Here is a 17,189-nt window from a genome sequence, read left to right as displayed (position 1 = left end):
GATGCCACGATAATGTTTGGTTAATCAGTTGCCACAAATGAGTTTAGTTAATGAGTTATAAATTGTAACCACACATGTGAAAACCTTGAACAAATGGAGGAAGGAGAATGTGCTTCACATGACATAAAGCAGGGGTGGCAAAGATGGAGAAGGAGGATATGTTTTAGTGAAAGATATCGAGGCTGAAAATATGCAGGGCGTATGTCCTGGAGTGGAGCAGAAGGGCAACGGATTTTTCACCCCAGGGTTTGTGGGGGAGGCAAGAGATAAAGCTAGATAAAAGTGTTACTATTTTCAAAAAAAAGGTTGGTGGAGCAGCATTTTGAAGCACAATGCATGTTAGGTCCAATATTTTGGATGTAAAGTTGTTGACTTTCCAGCCTCATTAACTGCTCAGGTGTAGGTTGGTAATGCGTGGAAGCCAGGCATTCCCCATAGGATGGGAGGGAGAGTTGTCCATGGGCTGCGCTCATGCACTTCCAAATAGCTGGTAGAGATTCTTGTTGGCAAAGACCTGGGAGCAGATTCCCTACCCACCATGTCAGCCACAGTTGTTGACTTGGGGTGGCCAGGGATAAAAATACAAGTTGTCCGCTCACCATTATTTAAAAAAAATATCTCATCCACAGTTTTACAGCAATGACTATTACATCCATACCATCCCTTTCTGGTTAGAAGATTTGGGCATCATCCTGTGTGCCATTGAATCTCACAGACCAGAATATCCCTCGGATTTTGTGCTGAAGCAGCTAAAGTCAGACAGAGCAGTGGCCACGCATTATAACTCCAGGGGTTGGGAAGGGGGAAAAAAAATCAGCCAGGTTTTCCATTCCTGATCACTATCAAGTCACACCTGCTGAGAGGTGCCCATGTGTTAGGTGGGGGCAGGATTGGGCTTGCCTATGTTGCCACCCCACCCCACAAATAATTGTCCGCTAACACTACACAGGTGCGGTAGCATAGTGGTTATGTTACTGGACCAATAATCCAGAGGCCTGGACTAATAATCTGGAGTCACGAGTGCAAATCCTGCCACAGCTGGGGAATTTAAATTCAATGAATTAAATAAAATCTGGAATAATAAAAAAACTAGTATCAGTAATGGTAGCCATGAAACTACTGGATTGTTGTAAAAACCCATCTGGTTCACAAATGCCCAATAGGGAAGGAAACCTGCTGGTCTGGTCTATATGTAACTCCAGACCGACAGCAATGTGGTCGATTCTTAACCGCCCTCTGAAATGGCCGAGCAAGCCACTCAGTTGTACAATCTCGCTGCAGAAAGTCACAATAAGAATAAAACCGGACGGACCACCCGGTGTCGGACCACTAGGCACCGGACACGACAAAGGCAAACCAAGCCCAGCTGACCCAGCAAAGTCCTCCTCACTAACATCTGGGGACTTGTGCCAAAATTGTGTCATCCCTGGGTATGTCCTGTCCCACAGGCAGGACAGACCCACCAGAGTTGGCGATACAGTGATATACAGTCAGGAGGGAGTGGCCCTGGGAGTCCTCAACATTGACTCTGGATCCCATGAAATCTCATGGCATCAGGTCAAACATGGGCAAGGAAACCTCCTGCTGATTACCACCTACCGCCCTCCCTCAGCTGATGAATCAGTCCTCCTCCATGTTGAGCACCACTTGGAGGAAGCACTGACTGTACTCTGGGTGGGGGACTGGGGGACTTCAATGTCCATCACCAAGAGTGGCTCGGTAGCACCACTACTGACCGAGCTGGCCGAGTCCTGAAGGACATAGCTGCCAGACTGGGCCTGTGACAGGTGGTGAGCAAACCAACACAAGGGAAAAACCTACATGACCTCGTCCTCACCAATCTACCTGTCATAGCTGCATCTGTCCATGAGAGTATTGGTAGAAGTGACCAGCGCACAGTCCTTGTGGAGACAAAGTCCCGTCTTCACACTGAAGATACCATCCAACGTGTTGTGTGGCACTACCACCGTGCTAAATGGGATAGATTCAGAACAGATCTGGCAACTCAAATCTGGGCATCCATGAGGCGCTGTGGGCCATCAGCAGCAGCAGAATTGTATTCCAGCACAATCTGTAACCTCATGGCCTGGCATATTCCTCACTCTACCATTACCAACAAGCCAGGGGATCAACCCTGGTTCAATGAGGAGTGTAGAAGAGCAAGCCAGGAGCAGCACCAGGCGTACCTAAAAATGAGATGCCAACCTGGTGAAGCTACAACACAGGACTACATGCACACTAAACAGCGGAAGCAACATGTTATAGACAGAGCTGAGTGATTCCACAACCAATGGATCAGATCAAAGCTCTGCAGTCTTGCCACATCCAGTCGTGAATGATGGTGGACAATTAAACAACTAATGGGAGAAGGGAGGCTCCATGAAACATCCCCATCCTCAATGATGACAGAGTCCAGCACATGAGTGCAAAAGACAAGGCTGAAGCGTTTGCAACCATCTTCAGCTAGAAGTGCCAAGTGGATGATCCATCTCGGCCTCTTCTCGATATCCCACCATCACAGAAGCCAGTCTTCAGCCAATTCCATTCAGTCCACGTGATATTAAGAAAAGGCTGAGTGCACTGCATACAGCAAAAGCTATGGATCCCGACAATATCCTGGCTGTAGTGCTGAGGACTTGTGCTCCAGAACTAGCCGCGCCTCTAGCCAAGCTGTTCCAGTACAGATACAACACTGGCATCTACCCAACAATGTGGAAAATTGCCCAGTTATGTCCTGTCTACAAAAAACAGGACAAATCCAATCTGGTCAATTACCGCCCCATCAGTCTACTCTCAATCATCAGCAAAGTGATGGAAGGTGTCGTCGACAGTGTTATCAAGTGGCACTTACTCACCAATAACCTGCTCACCGATGCTCAGTTTGGGTTCCACCAGGATCACTCAACTCCAGACCTAATTACAGCCTTGGTCCAAACATAGACAAAAGAGCTGAATTCCATAGGTGAGGTGAGAGCGACTGTCCTTGACATCAAGGCAGCATTTGACCGAGTGTGGCACCAAGGAGCCCTAGTAAAATTGAAGTCAATGGGAATCAGGGGGAAAACTCTCCAGTGGCTGGAGTCGTACCTAGCACAAAGGAAGATGGTAGTGGTTGTTGGAGGCCAAACATCTCAGCCCCAGGACATTGCTGCAGGAGTTCCTCAGTGCAGAGACCTAGGCCCAACCATCTTCAGCAGCGTCATCAATGATCTTCCCTCCATCACAAGGTCAGAAACGGGGATGTTCGCTGATGGTTGCACAGTGTTCAGTTCCATTCTCAACCCCTCAGATAATGAAGCAGTCTGAGCCCGCATGCAGCAAGACCTGGACAACATCCAGGCTTAGGCTGATAAGTGGCAAGTAACATTTGCGCCAGACAAGTGCCAGGCAGTGACCATCTCCAACAAGAGAGAGTCTAACCACCTCCCCTTGACATTCAACGGCATTACCATCGCCGAATCGCCCACCATCAACATCCTGGGGGTCACCATTGACCAGAAACTTAACTGGACCAGCCACATAAATACTGTGGCTACAAGAGCAGGTCAGAGGCTGGGTATTCTGTGGCGAGTGACTCACCTCCTGACTTCCCAAAGCCTTTCCACCATCTACAAGGCACAAGTCAGGAGTGCGATGGAATACTCTCCATTTGCCTGGATGAGTGCAGCTCGAACAACACTCAAGAAGCTCGACACCATCCAGGACAAAGCAGCCCGCTTGATTGGCACCCCATCCACCACCCTAAACATTCACTCCCTTCACCACTGGCGCACCGTGGCTGCAGTGTGTACAGGATGCATTGCAGCAACTCGCCAAGACTTCTTCAACAGCACCTCCCAAACCCGCGACCTCTACCATCTAGAAGGACAAGGGCAGCAAGCGCATGGGAACAACACCACCTGCACGTTCCCCTCCAAGTCACACACCATCCCGACTTGGAAAAATATCGCTGTTCCTTCATCGTCACTGGGTGAAAATCCTGGAACTCCCTTCCTAACAGCACTGTGGGAGAACTTTCACCACGCGGACTGCAGCGGTTCAAGAAGGTGGCTCACCACCACCTTCTCAAGGGCAATTAGGGATGGGCAATAAATGCTGGCCTCGCCAGCGACGCCCACATCCCATGAATGAATAAAAAAAAACTTCCTGAGGCAGAATTTCTGCTTCTGTGCTTAGGGGTAAAGCATCGCACAGGTGGAGTGCAGATCGGAAAATTGGGCAGGGAGGATCATTGAGGGGCAGCCTGCACAATTTACCATCCATTAATTAAAATGGTACGTGAATGCTACACCCAATTTCCCTATCTGCACTCTACCCACACGATGCTTTATGCCCAAGCGCTGAAGAGGAAAATTTGCCCCCTTGTTTAGACTCACAAATGAAGAATGACCATATGGGCAAACTACAGGATTGCTGCCGACATCTATAGAGCAATACTCAACTGTGAGTCACTGCCTTCAGGAGAGGAGAGAAAAGAGAAGCTGGAAAGAAACTATTATGTGTTGATATTTCTATTAAAAACATATTTATCAGTTTCAAGAGGTGTCAAGAAAAGCTATTCCCATGGACAAATTGAGTAGCTCATTATTTACTCTAAGCACCGTAAAGAGGATGATCTGATCAGACCTTGTTCCAACTGGAGTCATAGCTCAGATAAAATTATATGTATACATAAATATAAAAAATAATTGTGGCGTAGGCTATGTAGGTGTCTACATACTGGACTGATGCCAGCAGGGTGACGATAGAAATTGTAGACCTCATCGCATTGGTTTCTCGTTGCTTGGATACAGTGAGGGCTGCTGGGAGTGATACCACAGCTGTGTTGGAATACTCTTTCAAAGTATGTTCCAGTGTCAAACCTTAACTGAAGCAACACACCCCTGTGTGAGGTTTTTCTTATACTGTCTTTAGACCAATACAAACTTTTGGAAATTTAGAAACAATATTGGGTTTACCGCTAGTATTAAATTTGATTTTAATTGAATAATTTGAAAAAATAATCTTTTATTTCATTAAAAACTGTTTTTTTGGACCTAATTTATCTGAAGTCTAATCTGAAAATATTCTGCCAATAAATGTTCCTGTTCGTTCTACCTGTGAAGAAGTTCAGTACAGAACCACAGTGAGCAAACAAACCCCAACATTCCCTCAATCCAGTAATGAAGCGAATTCTTACCAGTTGAATAAGCAGGCTAATTAAGTCTGTCAGGGGTTTATTGATAAGCAGAAGATCCTCAGCGGCCTGGGTGTCCCCTCCCGTGCCTGATTTCTGCGCCTTAATGAGAAAACAGAAATGAAAAGGAATCTTGCAGCGTGTGCTCTTTTGAGATACAAATGAGTCCCAGCAGGTGGTGAAAAATGTCAGCGGAAGATAACGAGAAACACACTTCGTAGTATTTTCTGGATGGGCAAAATGCTTCAATCCATAATTAGCTAGCTGTTAATGTATGGTGTTTTACTGATATTTGTATTGCAATACATTGAACCATTTCCCCTGACAATCAAATGTTATAAATAGGAATTGGTGATCTGCATGTTAACTGCTTGATAACTGGAGCAGGATTTGAGTCCAATACACTCAGGTTCACAAGCAAGGCAAGTAAACAAAGATTGCATATGTACTGATAGTTTTAATGCAGAGAAAATTAAAAACAAATTAGAAACAAATGTCACCAATGGATGGAAAGTTTTCAACTATTTCAATACAATAGATTTTGTCACTTGTTTTTGAAGCCATACGTCACCAGGAATTTCTTGTTTGCGAGTCATGAGTTCGTTATTGTAAAAAGAACATGCTCCTGCAGGCTCCACAGCACTCCTGAGGGCTGCTGCCAGCTGCAATTGCCCCTTTCCCCTCTCCTGTTCTCCTCCCCATTCCCCCCGGTACATGGGAACGTAGAATCAGGAGTTAGCCATTCAGCCCCTCGAGCCTGTTCTGCCATTCAATTAGATCATGGCTGATCTGTATCATAATGCCATTTGCTCACCTTGGTTCCATATCCCTTAATACCCTTGCCTAAAAAAAATCTATCAATCTCAGTTTTCAAATTTTTAACAGCTTTTTGGGGGAAGAGAGTTCCAGATTTCCACTACCCTTTGTGTGAAGAAGTGCTTCTTGGCATCACCCCTGAATGGCCTAGCTCTAAGTTTAAGGTTATGCCTCCTTCTTCTGGACTCCCCCACCAGTAGTACTAAGGGCTGTGGCCAATGAGGCAGGCGGCCCAAATTGGATGGATTGAAATGGGCGAGCTGCCTCTGGAGGCGACAGGTGCCAGCTGCTTGCCCCAATTATCACAATGTGGCCCAAGGCCCAATTTCAGGCATACCTTGGTCCTCCCGGTTCAGGTATGCACTGTGCCAGTTATGCGCCTGAAATCAGGTAACAAAGAATTTCTAGCTTGGGCTCTTACTCCAGAAAAGTATAGATATCGGGGAGGTTTGACTGAAGTCTAAAATAATGAAGGGACGAGACTGTGTCCATGTGGATAGATTATTGAATTAAATAGATTGGGAAGATCATGGGGACATGCATATAAATAAGCAAAGAACTAGGTCAGGAGGTTTTTCTTTTTGCAGCGGGGTGGGGGGTGGGCATTGACTTTTGGACCAAGTTGTTGGCAGCTTGTTCAGTTAAACATAAGAAAAAGGAGCAGGAGTTGGGCATACGGCCCCTCGAGCCTGCTCTGTCATTCAATAAGATCATGGTTGATCTTCGACCTTTCCTGCCCAATCAACATATCCCTTGATTCCAAAAATCTATCTATCTCAGCCTTGAACACATTCAACGGCTCAGCATCCACAGCCTTCTGGAGTAGAGAATTCCAAAGATTCACTTCCCTCTGTGTGAAGAAATTCCTCCTCACCTCAGTCTTAAATGGCTGACCCCTTATCCTGAGACTAAGCCCTCTAGTTCTAGACTCTCCAGCATGGGAAACAACCTCTCAGCATCTACCCTGTCAAGCCCCCTCAGAATCGTGCATGTTTGAATGAGACCACCTCTCATTCTTCTAAACTCCAGAGATTATAGGCCCATTCTACTCAATCTCTCCTCATATGACAACCCTCTCATCCCAGGAATCAATCTAGTGAACCTTCGTTGCACCGCCACTAAGGCAAGTATATCCTTCCTCAGATAAGGAGACCAAAACTGTGCACAGTACTCCAAGTGAGGTCTCACCAAAGCCCTGTACAATTGTAGTAAGACTTCCTTACTCTTGTACTCCAACCCCCTTGCAATAAAGACCAACATAACATTTGCCTTCCTTATTGCTTGCTGTACCTGCATGCTAACTTTTTGTGTTTCTTGTACGATGACCCCAAATCTCTCTGACCACCAACATTTAATAGTTTCTCACCATTTAAAAAATATTCTGTTTTTCTATTCTTCCCTACCAAAGTGAATAACCTCACATTTCCCCACATTATACTCCATCTGCCACCTTCTTGCCTACTCACCTAACCTGTTAATGTCCCTTTGCAGACTCCTTCTTCTCCTAACAGCTTACTTTCCCACATGGCTTTGTATCGTCAGCAAACTTGGATACATTTCACTCGGTCCCTTCATCTAAGTCATTAATATAGATTGTAAATAGCTGAGGCCCAAGCACTGATCCTTGCGGCACTCCACTAGTTAGAGCCTACCAACCTGAAAATGACCCATTTATTCCTACTCTCTGTTTTCTGTCCGTTAACCAATCCTCTATCCATATGTTACCCCCAGCCCCATGAGTCCTTATCTTGTGTAACAACCTTTTATGTGGCACCTTATCAAATGCCTTTTGAAAATCCAAATATACGACATCCACTGGTTCCCCTTTATCTACTCTGCTGGTTACATCCTCAAAAAACTCTAATAAATCAGTGAGTGCAGGTTTCCTGCCAGTTCCTGGCTGAGGTTGATATCACTATGTACAAAAGATAGGTGGGGTATTGGGTGATACGTCTCATGATCATAGTGGTCTCCTGGAACTGTTTTGATCGACTTTGCAGGGGGCGGGGGGTCAGAGAGGAATTTCCCAATGTTTTCCCCCTACAATGGCCTAGGGTTTTCCTCTTTCTTTTTTGGCTCCTCCCAGGTGAGTATGTTGCTGATGGTTGGAGGGAACCACTGGGGATCATAATGCTCAGTTGCACCATGACTGTTGTAAACAATTTTACAACACCAAGTTATAGTCCAACAATTTTATTTGAAATTCACAAGCTTTCGGAGGCTTCCTCCTTCCTCAGGTGAATGTTGTGGAAATGAAATCCTCGAACCCTTCGCATTTATAAATCACAGAACATTACCTGGTGATTACAGATAGTCTTTCCAACTGCCCGTTGCCAAGGCAATCACAGTGTGCAGACAGAGAGGTGTTACCTACAAGGCCACCGAGTATACAAACAACCAAAAAAAAGAGAGAGGCAGAAACATAGAAACATCCGGAAGGAAGAGAAAGACAGCAAATGACCTGCTATATTAAAAACAGATAACATTTGTTCACTGGTGGGACCATGACTGTATGGGACAGGCTCGATGGACCAGCTGGTCTTTTCCTGTCCATTATTTTTATATGTATATACGTTTGTTCTGTAGTTAGTTTTGGGCACTACATTATAGTCAGGACAATAAAATCAGAGACAGCGTTCAGCTTAGATTCACTAGGATGATGCCAGGGATAGGAAACTATAGTCATGAGGAGAGACTTGAGATACTGGGACTATTTCCACTGGAACAGAGAAGGCTTGGAGGTTTTTAAAATGATATGAAGTGTTTTGATAGAGTGAAAAGGGAAAGACGATTTCCTCTGGTTGGGGAGTCAGTGATGAGGGGGGGTCGTCAATTTACAAATATCATTGAGAGAGTGAGCACAGAGGTTAGGAGAAATTTCTTGAAGCAAATGGTTCTCGGAGCATGGAGTGTTTTGTCACAGGGAGTGGTTGAGGCACAGACCAATGTATCTTTTATGGAAAAGTTGGATAAATATTTCAAGCAGAAGACGATACAGGACTATGGAGAGAGAGAGCAGAGCAATGGGATTTGTTTTGGATTTTTCTAGGAAGAGTAGGCACAGACATGATGGGAGAGTGGCCTCCTTCCATCCTGTAAACTTCTATGGTTCTAAGCCTCAAATTCTTCCCCAAACAGTATTACACCAAAGTGCAATGGTCTTGTGTGTGCATCACCATCTTGGATTGTACTGAACCCTCATGTTAACAATTCTGGCTCTTCTGAGGGTTACTATGGTTGCAGTGTCACTCAACGATTTTTATGAAACAATGCAGCTTCTAATGATCAAAGCATTTTTTGGGAACCAGCTCACCAAATGCATTTGTTACAAAGGGGTTTTCATTGTTGTTCTTGCTCTTAAACACAGTGAAGCAACCATCCTCTTCTGTGTGAAAAGATGAGGGAAGGTGGATATTTTTTCATGCAGTTGTAATGCACGCAAATGTTAATTAAAGGTTGTTTGAGGACAACATAAGTTTTATGGTGTCAACTTCAAAAGTAGTTGGGTGGCAGAAATACTCCCACTATGTCCGTTGTAATATATGTATTTACAGACAGTAACTCACACACAGGCTGCCATAAAAATAGCTTTAGGCCCCCAGGTGGTGTTTGTATGTCTCATGTAAATATTCACTTGTTCTGTCTACACACCTGCGTGAGCCACAGGCTATGTAAGGCAGCTGAAATATTAGTAAAACAGTTAATGACCCATGACTTGTGGATGCCAACAGCTTATTACACAAAGGAAATTGGGCTCACATCGTTTCTTTGATTTTAACTAAGTACCTCTTTGATACCTGCATTTTAATATTGCAGGACCGATTGTAGCATGGGACACGAGTATTAAATAAGGCCTCGATTAAAGATCCTATTTTTAAAAAGTGATACTAAAGTGAAGCCCATCATTTGGGATGGAAGTGATGCTTTTTAAATTAATAAAGTGCAGGAGGAGATACCCTTAGTTTAATCAGTGATGAGGAAATATAGCATTACTGGGGGGATTAAAAAATTAAACCAGCTACACTTTACCAGTCCACGGTATGATCCATTCTTACAGGTCCCATAGCCTCTCTACCACTCTTGCTTTAATTCCATAAGTCTGCTGTTCCAGACCATTGTTTCTTTGCACGAATGTCTTCAAATATCTGCTTTAACTAAGATCCTGCCTTGATAGATGCCACTACTTCCCCAGGTATGATGCATGCAATCAGCACACCAACAGAAACATATGCCTTCAGTTAAATCATTCATCATTTGGTTGAGATGTTAAACTGAGGCCCCATCTGCCAGCTCAGGTGGGCGTGACACTGTTCGAAGAAGAGCAGGAAATTCTGTCAGTATCCTGGCCTACAATGCTCCCTCAAACAGTTCCACCAAAAAAATAGATTATCTAGTGAATCATTCATTTGTTAATTGTGGGAGCTTTCTTTGTGAAAATTTAGCTGTTGTGTTTATCTACTTAACAATGACGACTATGACTGCACTTCAAAACGTAATCCATTGGCTGTAAAGTGCTTTGGGACATTCTGAGGATGTACTGTGATAGCGTGTTAACAATAGTGTGCCTTGTTGGTCATCTAACACAGTGTACTCAAGAGGTATAGGATATGGGTTCGTGCCATGTGATTCTACCTACAGCAATTTCCTTACCTCAGCCAGGCCGCTTGAGGGGGTTTGCTTTCCCATAAGGGGAGGGAAAAATAAATCAGGGAAATTAATATGCACCTCCCAGGAGCCGACTCAAGAGTGGCAAAGATAGATAGGCCTGGAAACTGGTGCAAGCCTTTGAGAAGAGGGGAACCTTAAAATGGACGAGGAGGTAATATACAAAAGAATAAATAAAAAATTATCTTGCAATCTATAGAACATCAATTATAATAAAGTAAATATATGACAAGACAGTACTGGTTTAACAAACACAAACTACTCCTAATATCAGGAATACAACACACTTGCATCTGTGCTACTTATAAATTGGGTAGCCAAAACAGTTTTATTCTTGGTAATCCATCACTGCTCTGTACTTTTTACATCCTTCTACAGTGTTTTAGTGGCAAATAATGTGCAAGTAATGTTGGCGATAAAGCTTGATATGTGACAGGATTTTATTTGATGGGACGAGAATAGTATTGTGTTAAACAAGAAAAAATTGAATCACTGTAGATAGAAAACCTGTGAAGGTTTCAGTCTATCATGTCCCAGTTAAAATAGGTCATGTGATGGAGTGCCACACTGCTGCAGCACAAGAGTGCTGCTGATCTGGGCTTGCAATAATGGTGGGGGCACCATTTAAATATATACGCACAGAACTTCTGCGCCTTTGCCACACTCAACAGCGATCCAAATGGCCATCGTAAGTGCAGTTGTCCATTTATGCTGTTAATCATGTTCCAAATGCTGCAGTATAACTGAACAAGGAGCGGTATCCAACCATTTCATCTGTCAGTCTTTTCTCAATGAATGAAACAGAAATACTGGTCCTGACTCTCCATTGGGGTTGTCCTGATTTCCTTCTTAACTTCGGTGGGAGAGCAGCAGCATCCCTGAAGAAACGGTGTAAATGGCCATTTTTAACCATTTATGGCAGTTATGGTGGGAGATTGGAACAACCCCCACAGAAGTTCACGGCCACAGTATTTACATTAGATACTTGCTTTAGTAGAATTCACTTGCAGCTTGTACTTTTATCAGTTCAATTTCTAATGAATGTAATTCTGAAGGGAAAAAAATGAGTATTATGGGTCCATCACACATCCTCTGCTCCTGGATGGAACTTTCTGCTAGAAGCCAGGAGATGGAATTGGAATACGACAGTGTCACTCATCACAGCTGGAAACTTACTAGCTGAGGAATGTGTGACAGTAGAACATTCTCGGATAATGACAACAATAAACTATGATGTGGAGATGCCGGTGATGGACTGGGGTTGACAATTGTAAACAATTTTACAACACCAAGTTATAGTCCAGCAATTTTATTTTAAATTCACAAGCTTTCGGAGGCTTCCTCCTTCCTCAGGTGAACGATGTGAAAATGAAAACCTCGTTTTCATTTTCACATCGTTCACCTGAGGAAGGAGGAAGCCTCCGAAAGCTTGTGAATTTAAAATAAAATTGCTGGACTATAACTTGGTGTTGTAAAATTGTTTACAACAATAAACTATTTAGTGCTGTATTATTACTGGGCTACACATCTTCCCCCCCCCCCCCCCACTGTTTTGTGCTTTGGCACTGATTTATGGTCTAGTTAGGGTGAACTGGATTGCAAGTAATTGGTTTAAGAGACAAAAGGGAGATTCCCGACAATTCTCCATGCAATGTTTCCGATTTTGTTCATTCTTTTGATGCAGATTCTGAATTTATAGACATAAGGTATGACATGATTGTAGTACAACATACTGTACAGATTTTTTAGTATCCACTGAAGCCAAAATGCCAGGTACTCCAGCTTCTGTAAGCGTATCTACTTTTTAAAAATATATTTTTTTTGTTTTAGTTTTTAATTCTATGTAAACAACAAACTTTCCATTATGCAAGTCCTCAGCTTGTTAGGCTGCCTTGGCCATCATTCTTAGCCAGCCTCAGGATAAAGTCATCTGATTTGTCCATCCTACAGATAGCTCCACAGATAGCAGAGGTTTTATGCTGCCCATTGAATCGTCATGTTACTTTGTCAACTTCAGCAAGGTTGATTGGAATGGAATCATGGGGCGTGATTTTAGCATGGAGGCAGGAACTCAGCGGATAGGTAAATCATCGCATGGGAAACCTGGAAGTAACTTGAGCGCTTTGGATTGTCCGATCCCAAGTCAATTGAAGGCACTAAATGTTAGTTCCGAGTTTCGTGTTTCCAAGCTGCGCAACGGGCATATTGTGCACCTGCATGATGCAATTTAAAGCCCACTATTTAAAGAGCCAATACAAAAATGGATTTTGAAGGAGAAAGGAGGAAAAAGCGAAATGGATGGAAAGAGAGGTTCTCAGATGCCTTCCTTGAGATACTACTAGTTTTTGTGAGAAGCAAGAGGGAGGTGTTACGGCCAGATGATAGGAGGAAGAAACCTGCTTCTGCCACCAAGACGTGGCTGGAGGTGGCAGAAAAGATCAGCAGCAGAAGCACGGTGCCCAGGTCAGGAAAAGTGAGCACATTTGCTGATTCACCCACAACCTGTGTTGTGCAACAACTCCCCTCTCAATCTGTGTTGCCAGGCCTACTCCATCACATGACTCCTCACATACAGTTAAGTTGCAGTAGCAACCATCCTTCGCTTCCTATGCACTTCCTCAGCTCCCCATTTATTCACCTGCCACTGCCACTCGCCCCAATCCTGATGCAATGTAATGTATCTGTCTGATAGTCACCTTCTGATCCTTCTGTTTCATGGTCAGCCTCACCCAAAGCAATGCATTCATAGGGTGAATCCGTCACCTTCAGTCACTCACAGGTCTGTTCTTTCTCCTCTTGTAGGAGAAGAGAGCGCAAAATGCAAGGCAGAGGACCAGAACTGGAGGTGGTCCACCACAGAGAGTGCAGCTGACAGATGTGGAAGAGGAGACCATGGAAATAAGTGGGACAGTTGCATCCCTATCCATCGGAGATAGAGAGACTGGGAACCTGCAGATTGCTGGTGACAGAACTTTAACATCTTTGACATACATGATGAATTGATTTTATCAATGAGTGAACTGTGACAGACCTCAGTATGGTCCTGGAAAGATTGTCACTTTTCCGATGAATAATTCATATCGCTTTCTGTTGTCTTCCAGGTCATTCACGACTTCAAGAACAATTCGGGGAAATGGAAGGCATCGATTCCTTCTGAGCGTGCACCACCACAGGACATAGAGCAATGCACCAGCGCAGATACTGGCACTTCAGTGGGTCCTGTTAGACAGATAGTTGGGTTATCACCTGGTGATTCACCACTCAAAAGTGATCATGAGCAGACACTGGTGGCAGGGGCAGCTGTGGAGAGTCTGCGTCGGGGGCCGCTCTCCTCTCCAAGCTCTGCTCAGCTGGACAAAGATGCTGAATCCCAGGGGCCGTCGTTGAGAGTGAGAATGATCGAGGTACAGCTGTACTTTTGTGAGGTAATGGGAAATGTGCCGTGCAACAGCAGAGAGGATGGAGGGGACCAACTATTTTTTTATTTGTTCATGGGATGTGGGCATCGCTGCCATGGCCAGCATTTATTGCCCATCCCTAATTGCCCTTGAGAAGGTGGGGGTGAGCCGCCTTCTTGAACCGCTGCAGTCCGTGTGGTGAAGGTTCTCCCACAGTGCTGTTAGGAAGGGAGTTCCAGGATTTTGACTCAGTGATGATGAAGGAACGGCAATATATTTCCAAGTCGGGATGGTGTGTGACTTGGAGGGGAACGTGCCGGTGGTGTTGTTCCCATGTGCCTGCTGCCCTTGTCCTTCTAGGTGGTAGAGATCGCGGGTTTGGGAGGTGCTGTCGAAGAAGCCCTGGCGAGTTGCTGCAGTGCATCATGTGGATGGTACACACTGCAGCCACTGTGCGCCGGTGGTGAAGGGAGTGAATGTTTAGGGTGGTGGATGGGGTGCCAATCAAGCGGGCTGCTTTGTCCTGGATGGTGTCGAGCTTCTTGAGTGTTGTTGGAGCTGCACTCATCCAGGCAAGTGGATAGTATTCCAACACACTTCTGACTTGTGTCTTGTAGATGGTGGAAAGGCTTTGTGGAGTCAGGAGGTGAGTCACTCACTGCAGAATACCCAGCCTCTGACCTGCTCTTGTAGCCACAGTATTTATGTGGCTGGTCCAGTTAAGTTTCTGGTCAATGGTGACCCCCAGGATGTTGATGGTTGGGGATTTGGCGATAGTAATGCCGTTGAATGTCAAGGGGAGATGGTTACACTCTCTCTTGTTGGAGATGGTCAGAGCCTGGCAGTTGTCTGGCGCGAAAGTTACTTGCCACTTGTCAGCCCGAGCCTGGATGTTGTCCAGGTCTTGCTGCATGCGGGCACGGACTGCTTCATTATCTGAGGGGTTGAGAATGGAACTGAACACTGTGTAATCATCAGCGAATATCCCCATTTCTGACCTTATGATGGAGGGAAGGTCATTGATGAAGCAGCTGAAGATGGTTGGGCCTGGGACACTGCCCTGAGGAACTCTTGCAGCAATGTCCTGAGACTAAGATGATTGGCCTCCAACAACCACTACCATCTTCCTTTGTGCTAGGTATGACTCCAGCCACTGGAGAGTTTTCCCCCTGATTCACATTGATTTCAATTTTGCTTGGGCTCCTTGGTGCCACACTCGGTCAAATGCTGCCTTGATGTCAAGGGCAGTCACTCCCACCTCACCTCTGGAATTCAGCTCTTTTGTCCATGTTTGGACCAAGGCTGTAATTAGGTCTGGTGCCGAGTGGTCCTGGCGCAACCGAAACTGAGCATCGGTGAGCAGGTTATTGGTGAATAAGTGCCGCTTGATAGCACTGTCGACGACACCTTCCATCACTTTGCTGATGATTGAGAGTAGACTGATCGGGCGGTAATTAGTCTGATTAGGTTTGTCCTGCTTTTTGTGGACAGGACATACCTGGGCAATTTTCCACATTGTCGGGTAGATGCCAGTGTTGTAGCTGTACTGGAACAGTTTGGCTGGAGGTGCGGCTAGTTCTGGAGCACAAGTCTTCAGCACTACAGCCAGGACGTTGTCGGGGCCCATAGCCTTTGTTGTATCCAGTGCACTCAGCCGTTTCTTGATATCACGTGGAGTGAATCGAATTGCCTGAACACTGGCTTCTGTGATGGTGGGGATATCGGGAGGCGGCCGAGATGGATCATCCACTCAGCACTTCTGGCTGAGGATGGTTGCAAACGCTTCAGCCTTGTCTTTTGCACTCACATGCTGGACTCCGTCATCATTGACGATGGGGATGTTTACAGAGCCTCCTCCTCCCATTAATTGTTTAATTGTCCACCACCATTCACAACTGGATGTGGCAGGACTGCAGAGTTTTGATCTGATCCGTTGGTTGTGGAATCGCTTAGTTCTGTCTATAGCATGTTGCTTCCGCTGTTTAGCATGCATGTAGTCCTGAGTTATAACTTCACCGGGTTGGCACCTCATTTTTAGGTACGCCTGGTGCTGCTCCTGGCATGCTCTTCTACATTCCTCATTGAACCAGGGTTGATCCCCTGGCTTGTTGGTAGTTGTAGAGTGAGGAATATGCTGGACCATGAGGAATGTGCTGGAATACAATTCTGCTGCTACTGATGGCCCACAGCGCCTCGTGGATGCCCAGTTTTGAGCTGCTAGATCTGTTTCGAATCTATTCCATTTAGCACGGTGGTAGTGCCACACAACACGTTGGCTGGTGTCCTCAGTGTGAAGATGGGACTTTGTCTCCACAAGGACTTTGCGGTGGTCACTCCTACCAATACTGTAATGGACAGATGCATATGTGACAGATAGATTGGTGAGGACAAGGTCAAGTATGTTTTTCCCTCATGTTGGTTCGCTCACCACCTGTCGCAGGTCCAGTCTGGCAGCTATGTCCTTCAGGACCCTGTTAGCTTGCTTAGTAGTGGTGCTACAGAGCCACTCTTGGTGATGGACATTGAAGTCCCCCACCCAGAGTACATTCTGTGCCCTTGCTACCCTCAGTGCTTCTTGCAAGTGGTGCTCAACATGGAGGAGGACTGATTCATCAGCTGAGGGAGGGCGGTAGGTGGTAATCAGCAGGAGGTTTCCTTGCCTATGTTTGACCTGATGCCATGAGATTTCATGGGGTCCTGTGGGACAGGTCTTATCCAGGGGTGGTAATGGAAAAGTCTGTGGATTGTTGTTGCAGGTAAGTGCGAGAATGTCTGTAATGGAGAGAGTGGCAGCCTCCACTGCGCTTCAAGCACGGCTCTCAAATGAGTCTTGGCCATGTCAACTGCAGACTCTGGATGCCAACATGTCTGCTGCCTTAAACAGGATGATAGATACCTTATCCGTGGCCTTACAATGCGATACATCTGTTCACCAACCTGTTGTTGAGCAGAGTGGCGGGAGTAATGTAGCGTTGGCTCGGGAGAGGGATGATGGCAAAAGGGGGCTCCATTCAAAGCGCTCCCAGGTCTCTTCCATTGCCACTCCCTCAACCAGTACCCGACAAGCTGCCTCCTCTCCTGATGGCCGAGTTTGCCCCTACACAGGTGCAGGTGGAGCAGTTTTTGGCAGGGCC

The 17,189-nt window shown here is 45.5% G+C and overlaps 1 protein-coding gene across 2 annotated transcripts in view; it reads right to left on the bottom strand.

Annotated features, from left to right (window-relative positions):
- Nucleotides 1-17,189, bottom strand: part of ulk4 (unc-51 like kinase 4) — a 548,729-nt gene that overhangs the window by 106,548 nt on the left and 424,992 nt on the right. For both annotated transcript variants that reach the window (XM_068001818.1, XM_068001817.1), the window contains exon 34: nucleotides 5,180-5,278. In XM_068001818.1, coding sequence (XP_067857919.1) covers nucleotides 5,180-5,278 — 99 coding nt within the window. The remainder of the gene's footprint in view (nucleotides 1-5,179; nucleotides 5,279-17,189) is intronic.

This window comes from Heptranchias perlo, chromosome 2, assembly GCF_035084215.1.
Source record: "Heptranchias perlo isolate sHepPer1 chromosome 2, sHepPer1.hap1, whole genome shotgun sequence".
In the NCBI taxonomy this organism is placed as follows: Eukaryota; Metazoa; Chordata; class Chondrichthyes; order Hexanchiformes; family Hexanchidae; genus Heptranchias; species Heptranchias perlo.
This window is presented reverse-complemented; position numbering and strand designations above follow the sequence as displayed.